Source organism: Ascaphus truei, unplaced genomic scaffold, assembly GCF_040206685.1.
Source record: "Ascaphus truei isolate aAscTru1 unplaced genomic scaffold, aAscTru1.hap1 HAP1_SCAFFOLD_437, whole genome shotgun sequence".
Classification (NCBI taxonomy): Eukaryota; Metazoa; Chordata; class Amphibia; order Anura; family Ascaphidae; genus Ascaphus; species Ascaphus truei.
In genome coordinates, this window is record NW_027456768.1 from 200,737 (window position 1) to 222,802 (window position 22,066).

At 46.7% G+C, this 22,066-nt stretch overlaps 1 protein-coding gene and 1 pseudogene across 1 annotated transcript in view; one reads left to right on the forward strand and one right to left on the reverse strand.

The window, feature by feature from the left end:
* Positions 1–16,199, reverse strand: part of LOC142484844 (uncharacterized) — a 32,060-nt gene extending 15,861 nt beyond the window's left edge. Inside the window, 6 exon segments of the mRNA XM_075584078.1 lie at positions 4,443–4,550; positions 5,703–5,850; positions 6,483–6,542; positions 12,281–12,397; positions 12,985–13,091; positions 16,101–16,199. Of these exon segments, the coding sequence (XP_075440193.1) occupies positions 4,443–4,550; positions 5,703–5,850; positions 6,483–6,542; positions 12,281–12,397; positions 12,985–13,091; positions 16,101–16,119 (559 nt within the window). The 5' untranslated portion in view covers positions 16,120–16,199.
* A 119-nt stretch (positions 16,200–16,318) lies between these two features.
* Positions 16,319–22,066, forward strand: part of LOC142484845 (uncharacterized) — a 33,989-nt pseudogene continuing 28,241 nt past the window's right edge.

Genomic DNA, 22,066 nt, shown 5'->3' on the forward strand with positions numbered 1-22,066 from the left:
CATATATATATATATATATATATATATATATATATATATATATATATATATATATATATATATATATGACAAAACAGAGAAAGAAAGCAGCGCCTCTGATAAGTGTGAAAACAATATTAAAGTGAATAAACTTGCTAAGAATATATAATATAATATTATATCTACACAGTGTAAATACTAATAATGAATCCCTTAATTATTACTATAGCACAAAAAAATATTACACCTGTAAACCATATGGAGAAATTCTACATAAAACTAAGTAACAACATATACAGAAAAAAAGCAAAGAAAAAGTGATAAACCAGTCCTCAGAAATAGTTCCAGTAAAAATTGTGGGTGCTGGTGTAGAGGGTCTCCGGCTGCTCTCAATATGGACAAACCACGTCCACAGGGAATCTAAAGGGAAAAAGAGAGGAGAGAGCGCACGCCCATAGCGTAAAATAGTAAATTTAATGAGGGGAAGGGGAGGAGGGGGTAAAAAATGCACTTACAAAAGTACAATAAAAACAAGCATTGCGTGATTAATAATCACCACCATCCGGTTAATACTGCATCATTTTGGGGCAATCCCAGTCTCAGAGTATGAAGGATCGACGTCCCAGCAGGTATCCAGGGCAGGTAAATGCTGTATACGAGTCCAAGAAAGTGGCTCCGTTTTCTTCAGCCTCTGTAGCACTCACGCATGGATCAGTAGACTGATTATTTACACCTTGGCTGCTGGGCTTCTTATAGTATTTCATATTCATTCATGAAATACTACAACCAATCCGAGCCTGGAAACATTACAACCATCCAATCAGAGGGCTGCAAGAAAGTGGCTCCGTTTTCTTCAGCCTCTGTAGCACTCACGCATGGATCAGTAGACTGATCCATGCGTGAGTGCTACAGAGGCTGAAGAAAACGGAGCCACTTTCTTGGATTCGTATACAGCATTTACCTGCCCTGGATACCTGCTGGGACGTCGATCCTTCATACTCTGAGACTGGGATTGCCCCAAAATGATGCAGTATTAACCGGATGGTGGTGATTATTAATCACGCAATGCTTGTTTTTATTGTACTTTTGTAAGTGCATTTTTTACCCCCTCCTCCCCTTCCCCTCATTAAATTTACTATTTTACGCTATGGGCGTGCGCTCTCTCCTCTCTTTTTCCCTATATATATATATATATATATATATATATATATATATATATATATTTAGGTACTGTACTGTGTATAAGTTTCATTGGATGTGCACTGAGCTCTGTCTGTGTTTCATGTTCTGTCTCTGGTTTTAAATATATTGCCATGCTCGGTAGCACTCCTCTGTGACACTTATACGCTTATATATATGTTGTGGTTATTTTGGGGGTTCAATATGAGCTTGTAGGTATCCTGTATGTTTTACAATTCCTGTTCCGCTGGTCTTAGCTGATTGGAGGGTAGCTCCTCCTACCTAGTTTGAAGCTCACCCCCTCCCACTTTTAAATGGTTAAAAGCTCACTCTTGCATCTCCCACTCTCAGGGGAACTTGCTTGCTTGCAGTTTGATTGTGACAAATCTAATACAGAGTGCCTTTCCTGCTAATGTACAGGTTAATAAGAGCTTCAATCAGACTTAGAACTATGAATCTAATTTTGACAGATTTATTATAAACTAGCTGAGAGACCCGGTGTTGCTCGGGAGTACAATTTACCGCTCCCCCCTCTCTCTCCACTCCCCCTCTCTGTGTGTTTCCTCCCCCCCTGCGCAGCTCCCTCCCCCCCCCCTACAGTGTTCTACACACACACACACACACACACACACACACACACACACGTTCCCCCACACACACTGTCGTCGTCGTCCCCCCCACACACACACACACACACTGTCGTCCTTCCCACCACACTCACACACTGTGTGTGTCCCCCACACATTTCTCCCCATACACACACTGTGGTCCCCCCCCACATACACACTGCCCCCCCAGCATACTGTCCCCCCCACACACTGTCCGTCCCCACCTCCCCCCACACACACACAAAGCCCCCTCCCCTGTTACAGGATCACAAAGCCCCCTCCCCTGTATTCTTACGAAGGTACGGACCACAAAGCCCCCTCCCCTCTGCCAGGACTCACAGCACCGCTCCTCTCTCCCGCGCTCCTCCGATTGTTGCGAGCCTAGCCCTTCTCTGCTCTCCCTCCTCCCGTCCGGGGAGCGCTGCGCATGCGCCCCCTCTCTGCACCTGTGAACGCGAGCCACCGGGAAGCTTGCAGCAGGGAAGGTGCGGGGGCCTGTCCGGCTGAGGGGGGAGAGTGACGGCTACCGGGAGAGGGGAAGGGTGGTGTGTGTGTGTGTGTGTGTGCTCATGGTGTGCGGTGTTGGTCAGAGGCGCACGCGGTCACGGTGTGAGGAGAGTGTGCGTGTGTGTCTCTTCTCCCTGCCTGGCCCGGAGGCCAATGAGCTGTCCAGCAGACATACACACACACAAACATTATTTGATACTTATATATAGATCATTCTTCCTGGTAATGCACAGGTTATGAAGAATTTATATTAGTGTTAGGTACACTTGAGATGTGATCTGCCGTGTACTGGCTCAAGGGCTTACAACACTTTGGCCAAAGAGTTAAACGAAAAGACCATTTTATTCAAAAGATATCTTATACTATATAATTGAAAGCACTGTATGCCTGTCTGGATGTCCGGTGTCCCTAGGGGAAATCTCATTGGTCCCTTGGCCCGCCCGCCCCCGCACCTCTCATTGGCCTGAGGCGGAGTGACGGGCCAAAGGAGACACAGGGACACACACACACACACACACACACACAGGGACACACACACACACACACACACACAATCCCCTCCCGGTGCCCCTCACTCTCCCCCATCAGCTGGACCGCACCTCAACTTCCACACCCCCCACACCCTCCCTCTCCCTGTGCCCGATCTTACCAGGAGTCCCGTTGTCCGGTTGGGCCTGCGCGGTTGATGCCGGCACGGGGGGGGGGGGGGGGGATCACCGTGCGCTTGCTGGTTGCGAGCCGCCCTCCCGTCCTAATGATGCCTGGGAGCCGTTGGTGCGGCCGCTTGATCTCCTCCCACTCGACGGATGGGGGGCGTGCGTTGCCCGCGCAGTGCCGCCTCCATCACAGCAGATGGTCGGTGTGCTCGGCCGGGAGCGCGTGTCTCCCGCGCGGCGGTGCTGCCTTCTCCCCCAGTGGTCCGGCTACTGTTGGCTGACGGTTGGGGTGGGGGCTCCGGCCGTAATCGGGGGCCGGGTGCGCAGGTTCCCCGCGTGGTGCAGCCTCCAGCACAGCAGGAGGGCTGTGGTGGTGTGTTTGGGGTGGGTGGTGCCGGGGGAGAGTATGCTCGCGCTGGGGCGGCCGCGTGTCTCCTGCGCGGCGCCATTTCTTGCCCCTGCACAAATTTGGGAGCCATGAAGTGCCCAGCCTGCCACTCTTGCCCCCCCGCCAACTTCCCGAACCCACCTCCTGCCCCAGCCAGATGCCACGGGGATATCAGTGCCAGGAGGGGAACCGTCTGCCGCCAGGAACCACCACCCGGTCAAGGTAAGTCACCCACCGTCTCCCACCCACGCACCCACCGACTGACGCGCGCGCACACCCACCGACTGACGCACACCCACCGACTGACGCTCGCGCACACACACCGACTGACGCACACACACCGACTGACGCACACACCCACCGACTGACGCGCGTGCACACTCACCGACTGACGCGCGTGCACACTCACCGACTGATGCTCGCGCACACCAACCGACTGACGCGCGCGCACACCCACCGACTGACGCTCGCGCACACCCACCGACTGACGCGCGCCCACACCCACCTACTGACGTGCGCGCACACCCACCCACTGACGCGCGCGCACACCCACCCACTGACGCGTGCGCACACCCACCGACTGACGCCCGCACGCACACCCACCGACTGACGCGCGCGCGCACACCCACCGACTTACGCGCGTGCGCACACCCATCGACTGACGCGCGCGCGCACACCCACCGACTGACGCGCGCGCACACACCCACCGACTTACGCGCGCGCTCATTACCTCCCGGGCAACGCCGGGTCTCTCAGCTAGTCTATACATATATATTTAGGCACTGTACCATGTATAAGTTTCATTGGATGTGCACTGAGCTCTGTCTGTGTTTCATGTTCTGTCTCTGGTTTTAAATATATATTGCCATGCTCAGTAGCACTCCTCTGTGACACTTATATGCTTATATATATATGTTGTGGTTATTTTGGGGGTTCAATATGAGCTTGTAGGTGTCCTGTACAGTATGTTTTAGAAATTAACATTGGAATATAAATACTAACTATTTTAAATGGTTTTAAACAGTCAAACATAGTCATATTAACTAAACATTTAAGAACTCAGGGAGACTATTTACTAATTCTGACCCATGTTCCATGGAGATTATTATCCTGTATGTTACTCACCTGCACTGGTGTCTGGGTGGATTTGCCCCGGTTGAATATCCTGTTCCCCTCTCTCATCCTCTCCCTGCACTTTAATTGTTACAATATCAAGATTTTCATAGTGGAGGCCTGTTAGTTCCAATAGAGGATTAAACATTTACACCATACATTATAGCAGTTAAAAGATATATATTCTTTCTTAAGAATCTTTTATGGATTTGTCCCATCGCAAAATTAATTGACCCTATCTTCATAGGATTCACATATAAATTAAGATAGAAAAACATTTTAATTGAGAGTTTTCTACCCACAAGGGTTACGTCGCCATTTTAATACACTTGGGACAGTGTTCTGCTAACACAGCAGAGAGAGAGACTGCAAACTTGTGTCTCTGCTGATCATATCTTTTACATAATTGGCATCAACCTTGAGTGGGATATTTTGGTTCAAGTCCATAACAAACAAACATAGTTCTATATATAACTATTCAAAAAGCGCTACTCAACTAAATACTAAATGATTAACAAAGTGCATTAATATTGAAAAAAAGTATATATGATATAAATATATAATGCTGGTGAATGTATGTAAAACATCTATAAAAACTCTAAGAAAAAACAGCTAACTAAAACAACAATTGATAGCTTTTAAGCAATAAATCAGCTGGTGTAGCAACTCAATATCCATCCTCCACTGGAGGGTAAGCAAATAAGTCCAAAAAAGTTCATGAGAGCTCATAGCTTCCAGCTGGATTTAGTAGCAGTGCAACCCTGTGGCTTCCCTGATGAAGCTGAGTACCCCGGCGAAATGCGTAGGATGGAGATAGCCGCGTAAACAGAAGACATTTCCCAGCCCCCATTGACATTCCTGCACGTGAAGGACTGAGTGCGCATGTGCAACCACACGCAGACGGAGCATCTCGGCAAGTAGGTTAGAGGGTGGAATCCAAACTACACTATAGGGAAGCTGTGTCTGCAGCCTGAGCGACCCTAGAGGATTTGTGCAGGAGAGTGATCGAGGGGAGAGCTAAAGGAGAGACCTAAAGGAGAGACTCCTCAAATGCTAAATGCTTAAAAAAACTTCCCAAACGTTAGTGCAACCATTGGATGTTAGTTAATACACCAATTAACTTTTGGAAACAAATAGCACTATTGTTTCTTTTTTGTTCTCCTCCCTTTTTTATTTTCATCTCTACCATTTTTGTTACACGTGAGTTTGTCTGTATGTCACTTCTATTGAATCTAGCAGGAAGCTATGAACTTTTTTTAAACATAGTTCTACCTGAACTCCTGTTTAATGGGATTCCCAAAGATTTGAGGGACTTGTAATTCTCCACCATTGCGTCCTTGTAAAGCCCCTTGTGTCCTTCTATATAGTCCCACTCCTCCATAGAGAAATAGACAGCAACATCCTCACACCTTATAGGTACCTGAGAGAGAGAATCCCATTCAGCGTTCACGTAGAGCAATTTATTCTGTAATTACTTATAAAGAGACAGAAATACAACAACATGCAGAGAATCACAGAGAGAAGATAGAATAATACACACAGGTCCAGACAGAGCGTGGTCAGTAAAGGGTCATTATTCTGTCCCGTTAGTATTTTCTCCCTGTTATGTGACTGCTGTCTCTCCCCAGTGTTTATTGTTACTAATGTAACTACTTTCCCTCCCTGTCTGCCTGTTGCCTAGCAAATGCTGCACTGGCTCTGATTTGGTATGTTCCAAGACCCCTGGCTGTTGGTTTCTCCTTGTCATATTTCCTGCTTGAACAGGCAAGCATACTGTCTCTTGCAGCCAGCAGCCACCTTGAGAAGTCACCTCACCTATCTCCTCTGGTAAAGTTAATATAATTGACCCCTCCCTTATATTTGTTACCTGTCCAGTCTTCACTCCTTTTTGTTACTGTTGTTCTACAATAGAGATTACAGAAGAAAATAAGGACTCTGTGTGCATCAAAAGGAAGTGAGTTAAGCTGCCTGTCTCTACTCACTTGCCACAGTGAACTTGGGACAGAACAGTCATGAATCTGGTATAATGTAACATGCACCAGCAGTGCTCACCTCTCCAGTTAGCAGGTGGATGCTGCTGTGGGGGGAATTGTTCCTCACAGTTACGTATTCCTACAGAATGAAAGAGTTGTGTATGAGATGAGACATGAGGAGAGGGGATATGAGATGAGAGGAAATTAATTACTTTAAAAACCCATATAAAATTTGGCACATTTTGCCTTTTTTTTAAATGTTGTATTATGCAAGTTTTTTTGACGTATTTGTATTCACATTTATATTGTATATCGATACCGATTTAATAAACTTTTTTCTCAAGTGGATTTGGATTAAATCAGGCAGGGTGGGCCACACTAATATCATAGATGAAAAGGGGGGCTCGCGCGTAAAAAGTTTGCTCACCTGTCACGGGAGACCAGGATTATCAAAACCTTTTATACCGGGATCATTGATTGAGCAAAGCAAGGAGGTAAAATAAATTGTCATGTATTTCAGGAAAAGAAATAAACACAATGTAACACAATTTACAGGGTTAACACACTTACTGGTAACGGGGCTAAAGAATAAAATAGTCCTTTAAACAAAATTCACAAAAATGACCTCTGTAGGAGCCCTTTCCAATGGCCGGGAGGTACTCACATACTCCTGGAACTGATTTCGGCATGCAATGTCAGCCGCGACCGCTACGTTCTCAAAAAGCGGGACTTAGAAACTTTTCTCACTCAAAATCTTTGAAGCCGGCTCGCGTCTATTGAGCACAGAGCACCTTTGAATTTGCCGCTGTTGGTTTGGCGCTTGGAATCTGCCCCTCTGATTGGCTGGAAGGCTCCTTATGGGTTTCAGTGTCCCATTCACAAACCTCTACAGCCTATCAGAGCGTGGGAAGTTCCCTGCCAGCTAATCACCGATTTGCCGGTATTGTAAAGCTGGGTGGGCAACTTTTTTTAGTCTGCAAAGGGGCATGCGCCAACCACTTTTACATTTTAAAATTGTTTACAATATATTATTTAGCCACATCTCACATTTTACCCACCATCAGAGCCATCACCCCCATACAAAATTTGCACAATTTAGTGGTTATTATAGGTCATCTGTGCTGGCTAGGATATTTGGTGTTTTGTTGTGATTCTGAGGGACCACGATTCAGGTAATTACCTTAACAGGCTCTGTTTATTCATTTATATCTATATACAGCTCAACCCCGTTATAACGCGGTTTTAGCATGGACCCCGAATAAAAAAATAAATAAAAAAAATTTACATTTTTGTTTCACACTGCCTCACTGCACACACTCTCACTGCACACACTCTCACTGCACACACTCTCACTGCACACACTCTCACTGCACTGCACACTGCACACACTCGCAGCACTCACTGAACACTGCTCGCTGCGCGCACAATCTCGCTGCACGCACTTTCTGCACACACGAACTGCACTGCAAACTACTCACAGCACACAGCACTCACAGCACACTCTCACAGCACACTCTCACAGCACACTCTCACAGCACAGCACACCTCCCACTCCCTACCTTTGGTGTCGGCTGCTGAGATCGGAGCAGAGCTGGCATCAGGAGGAGGGGTGTCGGGAGGAGGGGGGGTGGTGTGGATGCCGGTAGGGGGGGTGAGTGAGGAGCAGGCTGGGACTCGGAGGGCCGCATGGGCTAGGCCCAAAACTGTTTATGCCGTGGAGGGCGTGCACGGAGGGCCGGTAGGTGTGGGGGCCTCGGGGGGTGGGGGAGGAAGTGGATGCCGGTGGTGGGTGTGGGAGGTAAGGAGCAGGTTGCGGCTGGACTCGGAGGGCCGCTGCTGGGGGACGTGTAGGGCTTCCGGCCACCTTTTCCTTCCCTCCCTCCTTCCTCCCGATCGGGCGCGTTGCGGCCATTTTTTTTTAAATTAGCGCGACCCCGGTTCTAGCGCGGTCGGATCAGGTGGCCCCCGAGGACCGCGCTATAACGGGGTTGAGCTGTATCTATATGTATCTATATTTCTGTCTCAGGGTTACTGAGGCTTAATAAATTAAGACGGGCAGATAATGATTCCTTATTTCATACAAAATGGAGTCTTTGAACTTTTGATGTTTTATTGTAGGAACATGAACAGAAATGAAGCAATGGAGTATCTCAGTTCTGGATTTCCACAGACGGCTCAAATCAGAAGGCTTGACAAAGCACCTAAGCCGTACGAAACATGTTAGAGAACTTGCAAGCACCACGTTTTTGGATTTTAATCAATAAACATTGTTCTTGGTCACCACGGCCAGCGTTACCTTTTTTTGTCTGTGCACCGTCTTTTTCCTGTTTGAATCCTTCCCCCTCCTTTCTAAAGCAGATTAACATTCCTATAAGACTATTCGTTAAGTCTGGTCCAGTAAGGAGAACATAGTTTAAGGAGACTCCTTGGAATTGAACACTTGAATCAAATACCACCCGGATTTGACCAAGTTTATGAGGGTGGTAAACACCAAATAATGGTGGTACCAGCATTCTTCGCCTTCCTTCAGTGGAGGAGTGGGTTCTGCTAACCACTGTCGAATATCTTATGCCTGAAGTCCATAAAGTGACGCTTGTCTCTGGCTTCCTTTCCAAGTTGTAACGCAGCAAAGCAAGTCTAGAGAGAGGGCCTGTTCTCTGTTGTTCGGGAGAAATCCTCTGTGTGAACGATATGTAAGCAGGTCACCAAACTGTTTGATTCGTCTGTAAAGAGGTCTTTATCCATCATCCTCAGTAAATCTGTCTTCCATCGATGGAGCTGGTTTATCATTGTCTTTTGTTGTCTGCAATGCTGTACATCCTAGACCATTTCCACACTTCTCTCATGTAAAGATATCTCTGTAAGTTTCAGTGAAATGCCTTTGTTTTTCCTTTTTGCCAAGCCCTACTTTTAAGTCGAAGTGGTTAGGACTTGGTTTGAAAAGAGATGCATGTCCATTATCCAATGTTTGTTTATAGGGCATCAACGATGTCAGGTCTGTGCACTTTGGCAATGCATACGTCACACACAATCACCCATCCCAGGTCAAGACTTTGGGAATTCGGGGTGTTATGGGATCCATTGCGTGTTTGCAGACTTTGTATAAACTCAAGATATACCTGACAAGCAGTAGTAAGACCTGGGTCTCTTGGTCTAACAGTGGGACACGATCAGCTATTCTTTTGAGGTGAGGGTGATGACGTGCCATGTCTGGTGTGGGAATTTAGCTATTTTCTGGCATCTGACTACACTCGTATAGAGTAGGAAGTGGTATTTTTGTTCTACCATCTATGGAACACGTGATGTAGCCATTTGCTCTACTACCTGTTGTCTCCATCAGTCCTGCGCATGTTCTGAGTGTGTAGGGGAAAGCATTGTCTTATATATTGTACAAGTCAAAGAACTCTGACTTAGCTAAAGATCAGTTGCTTTGATCATCAATGATAGTGTACACTATTATAGCCCTTTCAGGTTGTCACTCGGGGTGTACTACAAGACATATTTTAGAGCAGGATCTCGCATCACGCCCTTGTCCACAAACCTTGGTGCACTTGGATGTGACTGATGGTGGTGTTATTTTCTCTTCTCCCTCTCCACCATACTTTGAAACAGGGTTGGGGGCCTTGAGTCAGTTAGGTTTAATTGTTTCTGGATATAAAGCTGCTACATGTCACTGTCACACTCTGTATATTTGATAGCGTCTTTACAGTCTCTGAAGAGGTGACTTGTGGAAGCGCAGCATTTGAAGCAAACTCCAAGTTCCTTGAATAGGCTCCTGGGTTCTTCTATGGTAGTGATGTACTGGGAACCCAGAAATTACCCAGGGGGCTGTGACCCGGTGTCTGGAAATTTCCGTTCTGCTCTGCTCCCTCAGTCCTCCTCTTGGAGAACGGCAGGAGAAGACCAGCAGAAGAGACTAACCTGTAGCCAGCGGTGGAGGGTGATGAGGACCGCTGCGAAGGATAAGGAGCTGGCTGTCCAATATTAATGCTCCTGCTCCGGTAACGTTCCCCGGCTCCCACCGGCACTGGCTGTGATAGGATGTGTTCCGCTGCTCCCACTAGTTCAAAATTGATGTTCTCTGCTGCCACCGCCACCAGGATGTCTGCCGTTGCTCCCACAATGTTACCGTGGTTCTCCTCACCCTCTGCTGCCGGCTGCAGGTAATTCAAAGCTGTCTGGCCCGGGTACTTGGTACCTGGTCTTGCAAATTTTCTATTTTTCCACCGGGTACCCGGCAATTTTCAGGAAAAACTACTCTGTTGGCGTCACGTGTGTCATATGGACTGAGATAGGTGCTCTAGTATTTTTGTATCTTGTGACTGGTCTTTCGTTTCTTTAAATAGCTTGTACTAGATACGGTTGGTGTACCTAGGGCTGAAGATGTGGGCTGTTGTAGTTGGGTATGTTGCTCTGTCCATCATATTGGTTCACAACATTGAATCGTAAGGTGGAGAAGGGTTTATTGGATGCCTTTGGTGTGTGTGTTGGGTATATGTTATGTGGAATAGTCCTTGCTGAGGGGAACCATGCAGTCGTCTCTTATGTGCAGTGGATGTAATGTGAGTGTGTGTAAGTATGAGAAAGGGTGTTCTCTGTGTTAACCTGATTGCGAGCTTGGTGTAGTGCATGTGTGGTTCACTCTGGTAGATGTAGCTTATGCTTGAAGATGCTGTTCCTCTAATTCATGTTGAGTCTCCATAGCTTTGGCATCTGTAATACCCTTCTCATCGGGTAGAGATGGTGGACTGGCGTTCATACTGGCATGACTTATTAAATAGTCTCTGGTGTGCTGGATCTTCTGAAGCTATTGGATTTCTCCAGTGCTCCCCGCCATCATGTCTTCTGGCTTCAAAGATCTCACCTTGGGCTTCAGCAGCAACTGCTTCCTTTTCTACATGTAAACCTCTAAGTTTGCTTCCAAATTGTTGTTCCAACGTGCAGAGGCAGCGGTGGATGCAGCCGTGACACTTTGCTCCTCCGCTTCAATATGGGCTCTCTTAAATTTCATGGCTCTGTTCGACAGTAATTGGCCCTTGCCCGTGTTGTCTTGTTTAAATGAATGTCTGGATGCGCCAGAGCTCTGTGAGCTCCTTTTTCTGACTTTTAGCTTCCGTGATTGCACTCTACATGCGGCCATAGCATTCCAGATCGATTGTTTTTTGTAGGTCTCGCCTCTTGCAGGCTTTCCACAATTATAGGGTTCTTGTCAAGTAGGTGATATATGTTTGTGACAGTATTTGGTAACGTGGCTGGTCGGTCCTTCATTTCATCTCCGACAAAAGCCAATCAATGGAACTATCTGCTCACTAGCAAAATCCTCTATTGTGTCCAAACTCATGGTTGATCAACTTTATCTGTTCTCTCCTTTTACCTAGTCATGTCCCTTTATTATTTTGTGCTCTCCCTATGCACAAAGTTGTCTTGTCTGTCCCAAGCTCTGTCATTGAATAACTGCATCTGTCTCTGGACATCGGTTCTCAAAGTAACACACATACGCGCTATGACACTATGACATTATACAGATGCAGCGGCCGTTATTCGAACAAATTACGGAGCCGTTTTCGTGTGCGCTGCTGTACTCCACGCGGCATTAACGTGGCCATTCGCCCCCCAGGCACACACGCTTATCGTTGTTGCTTTGTTTGTGCATGGATTCTGTTTCTTTTTGTGCAATGAAATGTAATGTGTACAGTACTGTGCTACTGTGTCAATCTCAGTGTTTAACACTAAAATGCAATTTTCTGCACTCGCGTCCTAAGACGGGAAGGGGCGGTACACTTGGAAGAAATCCCGTGCCATGACATGGGTATTCCGAGGTATACAACGCCTGATGTGTTCGAATAACGGCCGCTGCATCTGTACAGCAGTTCTCACCTCTCCAGACAGCAGGTAGATGATCTCCTGGGTGTGATTCAAGATCCTCTCAGTCATCTTCTCATTGTTAATTGTGTTCATCATCAGAGAGTCAGTGAGATGCTCCAAGAATGGTCTCTGGGACAAAAGATAACATGGGAGATGTCAGAAGTAGAGATATAGGGAATAAGGGCATTTTCTGTCTGTGTCACTGTGCATTTTGAAGTACATAGAAGAAAGACTATGGGGCATATCTATCTGTGTCTCTTTGCAGTGGGAGGGACAGATATGAGGGAGTCATCAGCTCCTTGTACTTTTTCATCATCAGTGAGTTACTTAGGAACTCCAAGAATGAGCTCTGGTTCTTGTGGGAGTGTTTCTCCACTTGGTGACCTCTGCAGTTAGGAATAGTGACTGTACTTGTCCTATCACATCAATAATAGGAGAGAGACCAACCTGAAATACTATGAGGAAAGTTACCACATTTCAGGAAGCCTCAAACAGAACAGTATCCTGCACTAAAATATAATCTGTGCTACTTTATTTAGAAGATAATACTGTTGTGATTTAAAGTTATTGCGGATATGTTTGTGCTTTTCAACAAACATGGGGTTTCAGTGGGAGGTACAGATGTAATCTCAAAGAAACACAGATGCACTGCAGGGTCCTTATATACAGAAGGAGATACGAGGGGTGCCCTTATGACCTTCTGTAGAAGCCCTCACCTCTCCAGTCAGCAGGTAGATGATGTCTAGGGTGTGATTCAAGATTTCCTCAGCTATCTGCTTCTTGTCCATCATAATCGAGTTAGTCAGATGCTCCATGGTGGGCTCTGGAACCAAACAGAATGGGTAAGATCTACAGATCTCAAGCAATAAGGGCTTTTTCTGGCTGTGTCACTGTGAGGTACAGAAGAGAAAGACTATGGGTCCTCTCTATCTGTGACACTTTACAATGGGAGAGACAGATGTGAGGAAGTGATCTGCTTCTTGTCATTGTTCATCACCAATGAGTTATTCAGATACTCTAACAATGCTTCTGGTTCCTGTGGAAGCGTTTCAGCACATGGTGGTGACCTCTGCAGTTAGGGATATGACTTTACTTGTCCATCACAGTCATATCAAGAAGTGAGAGGTAGGCAGAGACAGAGACTAACTTGGGAGACTATGGAGAAAGCTAGAAACCTCAAACAGGTGCAAACATTTCTCCCTGCACCCCCTGCCTGCCTCCCCTCCCCCCTCTCCATTCAGCTCCTGGGTCAAATGACACTACAGGTCATTTGATGCCTGGTTGCCGTAGCGATGTGTTGCTGGAATGCAAGATAAGTTAAGTTACAGCGGCCTCACGCGATCCCCGGCATTTAATTTAAATGCCTTCGGGGAAGCGCGAGGCCTTTCTAACTGCCACCCCCACCCCAGAAATGTTTGTGCACCCCTACACCAACATGTAAAACAGTTGTGTGAAAAAGAAAGTACACCCTCTTTGAATTCTATGGTTTTACATATCAGGACATAATAACAATCGACTGTTCCTTAGAAGGTCTTAAAATTAGGTAAATACAACCTCAGATGAACAACAACACATGACATATTATACTGTGTCATGATTTATTTAACCAAAATAAAGCCAAAATGGAGAAGCCATGTGTGAAAAACTAAGTACACCTTTACTGCTTCCATAGGAATTAAGATGCTAAGTAGCAGACAGGTTCTGCTAATCAAATGTCCTTGATTAATTGATCATCAGCAAGTGTGACCACCTGTATAAAAGCCGACGTTTTGGCAGTTTGCTAGTCTGGAACATTCAGGTGTGTGTTAACACAATGCCAAGGAGGAAAGACAGCAGCAATGATCTTAGAGAAGCAATTGTTGCTGCCCATCAATCTGGGAAGGGTTATAAGGCCATTTCCAAACAATTTAAAGTCCATCATTCTACAGTGAGAAAGATTATTCAAAAGTTGGAAACATTCAAGACAGTTGCCAAGTGGAGATGTTTGGCCATAATGCACAGCGCCACGTTTGGCGAAAACTAAACACAGCATATCAGCACAAACACCTCATACCAACTGTCAAGCACGGTGGTGGAGGGGTGATGATTTGGCCTTGTTTTGCAGCCACAGGAACTGGAAACCTTGCAGTCATTGAGTCGACCATGAACTTCTCTGTATACCAAAGTATTCTAGAGTCAAATGTGAGGCCATCTGTCCGACAGCTAAAGCTTGGCCGAAATTGGGTCATGCAACAAAACATTGATCCCAAGCACACCAGCAAATCTACAACAGAATGGCTGAAAAAGAAAAGAATCAAGGTGTTGCAATGGCCCAGTCAAAGTCCAGACCTTAACCCGATTGAAATGCTGTGGCTGGACCTTAAGAGAGCTGTGCATAAACAAATGCCCACAAACCTCAATGAACTGAAGCAACGTTGTAAAGAAGAGTGGGCCAAAATTACTCCACAACGATGTGAGAGATCTTGCAACGATGTGGCTTCTCCCTTTTGGCTTTACTTTTGTTAAATAAATCATGACACGGTGAAATATGTCATGTGTTGTTGTTCATCTGAGGTTGTATTTACCTAATTTTAAGACCTGCTAAGGAACAGACGATTGTTAATATGTCCTGTAAAACCATAGAATTCAAAGAGGGTGTACTTTCTTTTTCACACAACTGTATTACATGTTGGTGCAGGGGTGCACAATAATTTCTTGGGGGGACGGGGAGTGGCAGTTACAGAGGCCTCCCGCTACACCCAACTGTAACTGCTACATTATATAAGAATGAGTGATGGGAGAGGTGTGATAAAAAACCAGTAGAGCCGACCGAGCGTTTCTGCGAGTGTGTGCGTCAGAGCCGAGTGCGTCTAGAGTGAGGGGGTGTGTGTGTGCGTCAGAGCTGAGCGCGTCTAGAGAGGGGGGTGTGTGATGGGGAGAGGGGGTTGAAGAAATGGTGGGTGCGGGGAAAGGTGTGGCTAGGAGTGAGGGGGAGTGTGTGGGGGTGCAGTCTGCATGAGGGGGGCAGTCTGTGTGAGGGGGGAGGGAAGTCTGTGTGACGGGGGGGGGGGGGGGAGTCTGTGTGAGGGGGGGAAGTCTTTGTGAGGGGGGCCAGTCTGCGTGAGGGCCAACATCCATTGCAATCAGATATCACAACTCTGTATATAATATTCTGTTTCTGTATTTCTTATAAACCGTTAAATCCTTGTAACATGCCCCCTGTGTATGGGGAAAGGGGTGGTTAGGAGAGATGGGGAGTGTGTGAGGGGGGCAGTCTGCGCGAGGGGGGGAAATCCGTGTGAGGGGGGGGCAGTCTGCGTGAGGGGGGGCAGTCTGTGTGAGGGGGGGGCAGTCTGTGTGAGGGGGGGGCAGTCTGTGTGAGGGGGGGGCAGTCTGTGTGAGGGGGGGGCTGTCTGTGTGGGGGGGGGGCAGTCTGTGTGAGGGGGGGGCAGTCTGTATGAGGGGGGCAGTCTGCGTTAGGGGGGGCAGTCTGTGTGAGGGGGGCAGTCTGTGTGAGGGCCAACATCCATTGCAATCAGATATCACAACTCTGTATATAATATTCTGTTTCTGTATTTCTTATAAACCTTTAAAACCTTGTAACATGTCCCCTGTGTATTGGTGCAATAACAGGTCTCATACCCCCTTCCATGTATGTTACACACACAGCTTCCCCCCTTCTCTGCCCCTCACCCAGTGAGAATATTTAGCAGCAGCCATTCCCATGTGAGGTGGGTGCATGAAGCCCCCATGTAATAGTCAGGTCTCTGCACACAGTGTAACAGGAGATTAATGTAATCAGAGCCTCTGTGTAACTATATTACATACACATAAGAAACACATCACCTCCTACCTGGGGGCAGCTGCAGCATGTGGGGGAGGGGAGGGGCTCTGTGCTCTGATTGGCTGAGCTCTGAGTGATGTCATGAGCTCTCAAGTAATCTGGGATTTCTAGTCCTGCTACCTTCAGAATTACAACAAAGGATCAGAAGCTGGACTACAACTCCCAGAAGCCCCTGCTGAGAAGGAAATCAAAAGCCAGATAGCAGCCAATTCGTGCAAAGGCTCAGGGTGTCAGCATTCATTGGCTGCTGTGTGCCATGTGATCAGAGCGCAGCCAATCAGAGCACAGAGCCCCTCCCCCACATGCTGCAGCTGCCCCCAGGTAGGAGGTGATGTGTTTCTTATGTGTATGTAATATAGTTACACAGAGGCTCTGATTACATTAATCTCCTGTTACACTGTGTGCAGAGACCTGACTATTACATGGGGGCTTCATGCACCCACCTCACATGGGAATGGCTGCTGCTAAATATTCTTACTGGGTGAGGGGGCAGAGAAGGGGGGAAGCTGTGTGTGTAACATACATGGAAGGGGGTATGAGACCTGTTATTGCACCAATACACAGGGGACATGTTACAAGCTTTTAAAGGTTTATAAGAAATACAGAAACAGAATATTATATACAGAGTTGTGATATCTGATTGGAATGGATGTTGGCCCTCACACAGACTGCCCCCCCTCACGCAGACTGCCCCCCCTCACTCAGACTGCCCCCCCTCCTCACACAGATTGCCCCCCCCTCACACAGACTGCCCCCCCCTCACACAGACTGCCCCCCCCACACAGACAGCCCCCCCCCCTCACACAGATTGCCCCCCCCTCACACAGACTGCCCCCCCCTCACACAGACTGCCCCCCCTCACACGGATTTCCCCCCCTCGCGCAGACTGCCCCCCCTCACACACTCCCCCTCTCTCCTAACCACCCCTTTCCCCGCACCCACACTTTCTTTACCCCCCTCTCCCCATCACATCCCTCCCCCCCCCTAGACGCGCTCAGCTCTGACGCACGCACTCGCAGACACGCCCGGTCGGCTCTACTGGTTTTTATCACACCTCTCCCATCTCTCATTATTCCTATTTAATGTAGCACTTACAGTTGTGTGAATTAGAAAATTCACCCTCTTTGAATTCTATGGTGTCACTGTGAGGTACAGAAGAGAAAGACTATGGGTCCTCTCTATCTGTGACACTTTACAGTGGGAGAGACAGATGTGAGGAAGTGATCTGCTTCTTGTCATTGTTCATCACCAACGAGTTATTCAGATACTCTAACAATGCTTCTGGTTCCTCTGGAAGTGTTTCAGCACGTGGTGGTGACCTCTGCAGTTAGGGACATGACTTTACTTGTCCTTACAGTCATATCAAGAAGTGAGAGGTAGGCAGAGACAGAGATCAACTTGGGAGACCATGGAGAAAGCTAGAAATCTCAAATAGGACGGGATCATGCACTAGCACAGGGGAGCGCAAACTTTTCTCCCTGCACCCCCTGCCTGCTACCCCCCCACCCCCCACTCTCCGTTCAGCTCCAGCGTCAAATGACGCCACAGGTTATTTGATGCCTGGTTGCCGTAGCGATGTGTCGCTGGAATGCAAGATAAGGGAAGTTACAGTGGCCTCACGCGATTCCCGGCTTTTAATTTAAATGACTTCGGGGAAGCGTGAGGCCATTGTAACTGCCACCCCCTTCCCTACCCCAGAAATGATTGTGCACCCCTGCACCAACATGTAATACAGTTGTGTGAAAAAGAAAGTACACCCTCTTTGAATTCTATGGTTTTACATATCAGGACATAATAACAATCGTCTGTTCCTTTGCAGGTCTAAAAATTAGGTTAATACAACGTCAGATGAACAACAACACATGACAAATTACACCGTGTCATGATTTATTTAACAAAAATAAAGCCAAAATGGAGAAGCCATGTGTGAAAAACTAAGTATACCTTATGGTTCAATAGCTTGTAGAACCATCTTTAGCAGCAATAATTTGAAGTAATCGTTAACTATGACATTATCAGTCTCTCACATCGTTGTGGAGGAATTTTGGCCCACTCTTCTTTGCTTCAGTTCATTGAGGTTTGTGGGCATTTGTTTATGCACAGCTCTCTTAAGGTCCAGCCACAGCATTTAAATCGGGTTAAGGTCTGGACTTTGACTGGGCCATTGCAACACCTTGATTCTTTTCTTTTTCAGCCATTCTGTTGTAGATTTGCTGGTGTGCTTGGGATCATTGTCCTGTTGCATGACCCAAGTTCGGCCAAGCTTTAGCTGTCGGACAGGTGGCCTCACATTTGACTCTAGAATACTTTGGTATACAGAGGAGTTCATGGTCGACTCAATGACTGCAAGCTTTCCAGGTCCTGTGGCTGCAAAACAAGGTCAAATCATCACCCCTCCTCCACCGTACTTGACAGTTGGTATGAGGTGTTTGTGCTGATATGCTGTTTGGTTTTCGCCAAACGTGGCTTTGTGCATTATGGCCAAACATCTCAATTTTGGTCTCGTCTGTCCAAAGAATATTGTTCCAGAAGTCTTGTGGTTTGTTCAGATGCAACTTTGCAAACCTAAGCCGTGCTGCCATGTTCTTTTTAGAGAGAAGAGGCTTTCTCCTGGCAACCCATCCAAACAAACCATACTTGTTCAGTCTTTTTCTAATTGTGGTAAAATAATAAGTGCAAATTAGCGCTAGTGTAAACAATATTATACAGTGATACAAACAGTGGAACAAAACCTGTGATACAGTTTGTGATGAAGGTAGTCCTGGAGCTGCCTGAGAGGTTGAGCCGGTATCTTCCAACCAGATGAGAAGATTTGTGTAGAATAACCTCCTATGGCGCTGAGGGTAGAGAATGGGATGGAGTCTTGTGCAATGGTTTCTTCTTGTATGGGTAACCTCAGAGAGGGGGACAAGAGATAAACAAAAAACACCACAATAGTGTATTACCCTTGAGACAACATATGCCGTGGTGGACAAGATACAAAGAGCCTTTATTGGTTAAAACAATTGTAACCTCAATTGATATAAAACTTATGTTGAATTAATAAACAGTAGATTATTCTCCTGCTGAATAAGAAAAAGCTCCCAAGCGCTTGTGCTTAAGGAAGCTGTGTTGCTCCGCCGTTTGGTAAAAACTGAAATCCTACTCACCGTCCATGAGTAGGACATGTGCAGTGGTTCGGGGTCTTTTGCCAGGAATAGCCGCTCGCCGTGGGGTGCAGAACGTCCGTTAGTGCGGGGAGATCTCCTGCAGTCCTCGTGGTCTTGCTGCCAACAGAGTTTTTTCAAACGTCTCCTCCGCTGACGTCACCGTCTGGTATGCACAGCTACGGTGTCCCTGGATGACCACAATCCTTCCTACGTGTTTCGAAACTCCAATTGATGGGTTTCTTCGTCAGGGATTTTCTTATTCAGCAGGAGAATAATCTACTGTTTATTAATTCAACATAAGTTTTATATCAATTGAGGTTACAATTGTTTTAACCAATAAATGCTCTTTGTATCTTGTCCACCACGGCATATGTTGTCTCAAGGGTAATACACTATTGTGGTGTTTTTTTGTTTATCTCTTGTCCCCCTCTCTGAGGTTACCCATACAAGAAGAAACCATTGCACAAGACTCCATCCCATTCTCTACCCTCAGCGCCATAGGAGGTTATTCTACACTTTTTCTAATTGTACTGTCATGACCTATAACATGCTAACTGAGGCCTGTAGAGTCTGAGATGTAACTCTTAGTTTTTTTGCAATTTCTTTGAGCATTGCACGGTCTGACTTTAGGGTGAATTTGCTAGGACCTCCACTCCTGGGAAGATTGGCAACTGTCTTGAATGTTTCCCACTTTTGAATAATCTGTCTCACTGTAGAATGATGGACTTTAAATTGTTTGGAAATGGCCTTATAACCCTTCCCAGATTGATGGGCAGCAATAATTTATTCTCTAAGATCATTGCTGATGTCTTTCCTCCTTGGCATTGTGTTTTGGGATACAAGAATAAAAAGGCGACTTACAAATTAAATGGAGATATATTGGGGGAATCCTTGATGGAGAAGGATTTAGGAGTGCTTGTAGACAGCAGGCTTAGCAATAGTGCCCATAGTCATGCAGTAGCTGCAAAGGCAAACAAGATCTTATCTTGCATCAAACGGGCAATGGATGGAAGGGAAGTAAACATAATTATGCCCCTTTACAAAGCATTAGTAAGACTACACTTTGAATATAGAGTACAATTTTTGGCACCAATCCTAATAAAAGACATTATGGAACTAGAGAGAGTGCAGAGAAGAGCCACCAAATTAATAAAAGGGAATGGACATTCTAACTTATGAGTAGAGGCGACCTAAATTAGATTTATTTACATTAGAAAAGAGGAGTCTAAGAGGGGATATGATAACTATATACAAATATATTCAGGGACAATACAAGGAGCTTTCAAAAGAATTATTCATCCCGCGGGCAGTACAAAGGACTCAGGGCCATCCCTTAAGGTTGGAGGAAAGGAAATTTCACCAGCAATAAAGGAAAGGGTTCTTTACAGTAAGGGCAGTTAAAATGTGGAATTCATTACCCATGGAGACTGTGATGGCAGATACAATAGATTTGTTCAAAAAAAGGTTGGTGTCACGGGAGACTCCTGTGGCGGGTAGGATCTCGGTGGCCGGAACAGCACGAGTGTAGTAGGGGTCACAAGCAGGAGTCCAAGGCAGGCGGCAGGTAGCGAAGTCAGGTACAAGCAGAGGTCCGAGGCAGGCAGCAGGTAGCGAAGTCAGGAAACAAGCAGAGGTCCGAGGCAGGCGGCAGGTAGCGAAGTCAGGTAACAAGCAGAGGTCGGCAACGAGGAGACTGGAACAGGACAGGGGAGCAAGGACAGGTCTGGGGGCAGGGACTGAGAACAGGAACAAACAGGGACAAGCCAGATTACCAGCAAGGGCTTTTACTGTGAACAGACTTCTATAATACAGGTACAGATCAGGATCAGAGGCATGTGCATAGGAGTCTGACTTCAAGCAAAGGCAATTGAACAACCAGGAAGCAGAAGCTATAAAGGACAGAGACAGGAGCAACAAGAAGACAGACAGGCAGACAGAGGAACCCAGAGCAAACAGAAGGCAGCAGCACACCCGGTGGACAAAGAAGCTATGGCTAGGCAGGAGGTCTAGGAGACCCTGACATTACTCCCCCCTCTCGAGAGCGTTCTCCGGACGATCCTCCAGGCTCTTCAGGGAAACCTTGATGGAAGGCCAACTTAGTGTGTATGTCAAGTGCTGATGGGAAATCTGTGAGAGGTGCATTTATCCTTATTACAGGAGCGTAGGCATCAGCGTCAGATACATTAGGCATAGCAAGGAACTTCGCAAGGAATCCATCTAACGTCATAGCAGGGGCATCAGGAACAGATACAACAGGCTCTTCACATGCACCAGTGGGGACATATAGTTCACTTTCCGTGGTCTCTTTTTGTGACCAACATATCTCTTTTAGTTTTGGAATCAGGAACTTCCCAATGGGTAGATACAACTCAATCACAGTGTCATGGACATCAGGAACATGGGCCTTAGGAACAGGTGCATCAGACTCTCCATACAAGTCAATGGGGACATTAAGTTCACTCTTCGTGGTCTCTTTTTGTGACTGCCATCTTGTGGTATCACCCAATGAAAGACCAGCTATTTGTGTTTTCAGCTCTTGAAGCTGTCCTTCTGCACTTCTTTTCCTACTCAAAGCAGTTGTCAGTTCAGCTTCTTTGGAGTGGAGTCGTGACTCCATATCTCCCAGCAGACTTAGAACAAGGCTTAAATGTGTTTCTTTTTCTTTATTTCTGACCTGTAGCTGCCGGTACGCCTCATAGACTTTGTCCAGCTGCAGCCGGGCCTTCTCATGGGCTGTGTGATTAATCACTTTGCAGGCATCAGTCACCTTGACCCCACAGCGCAGTGTCAGGCCAGCCACTTGACGGACGGACACCTCCTCCCTCT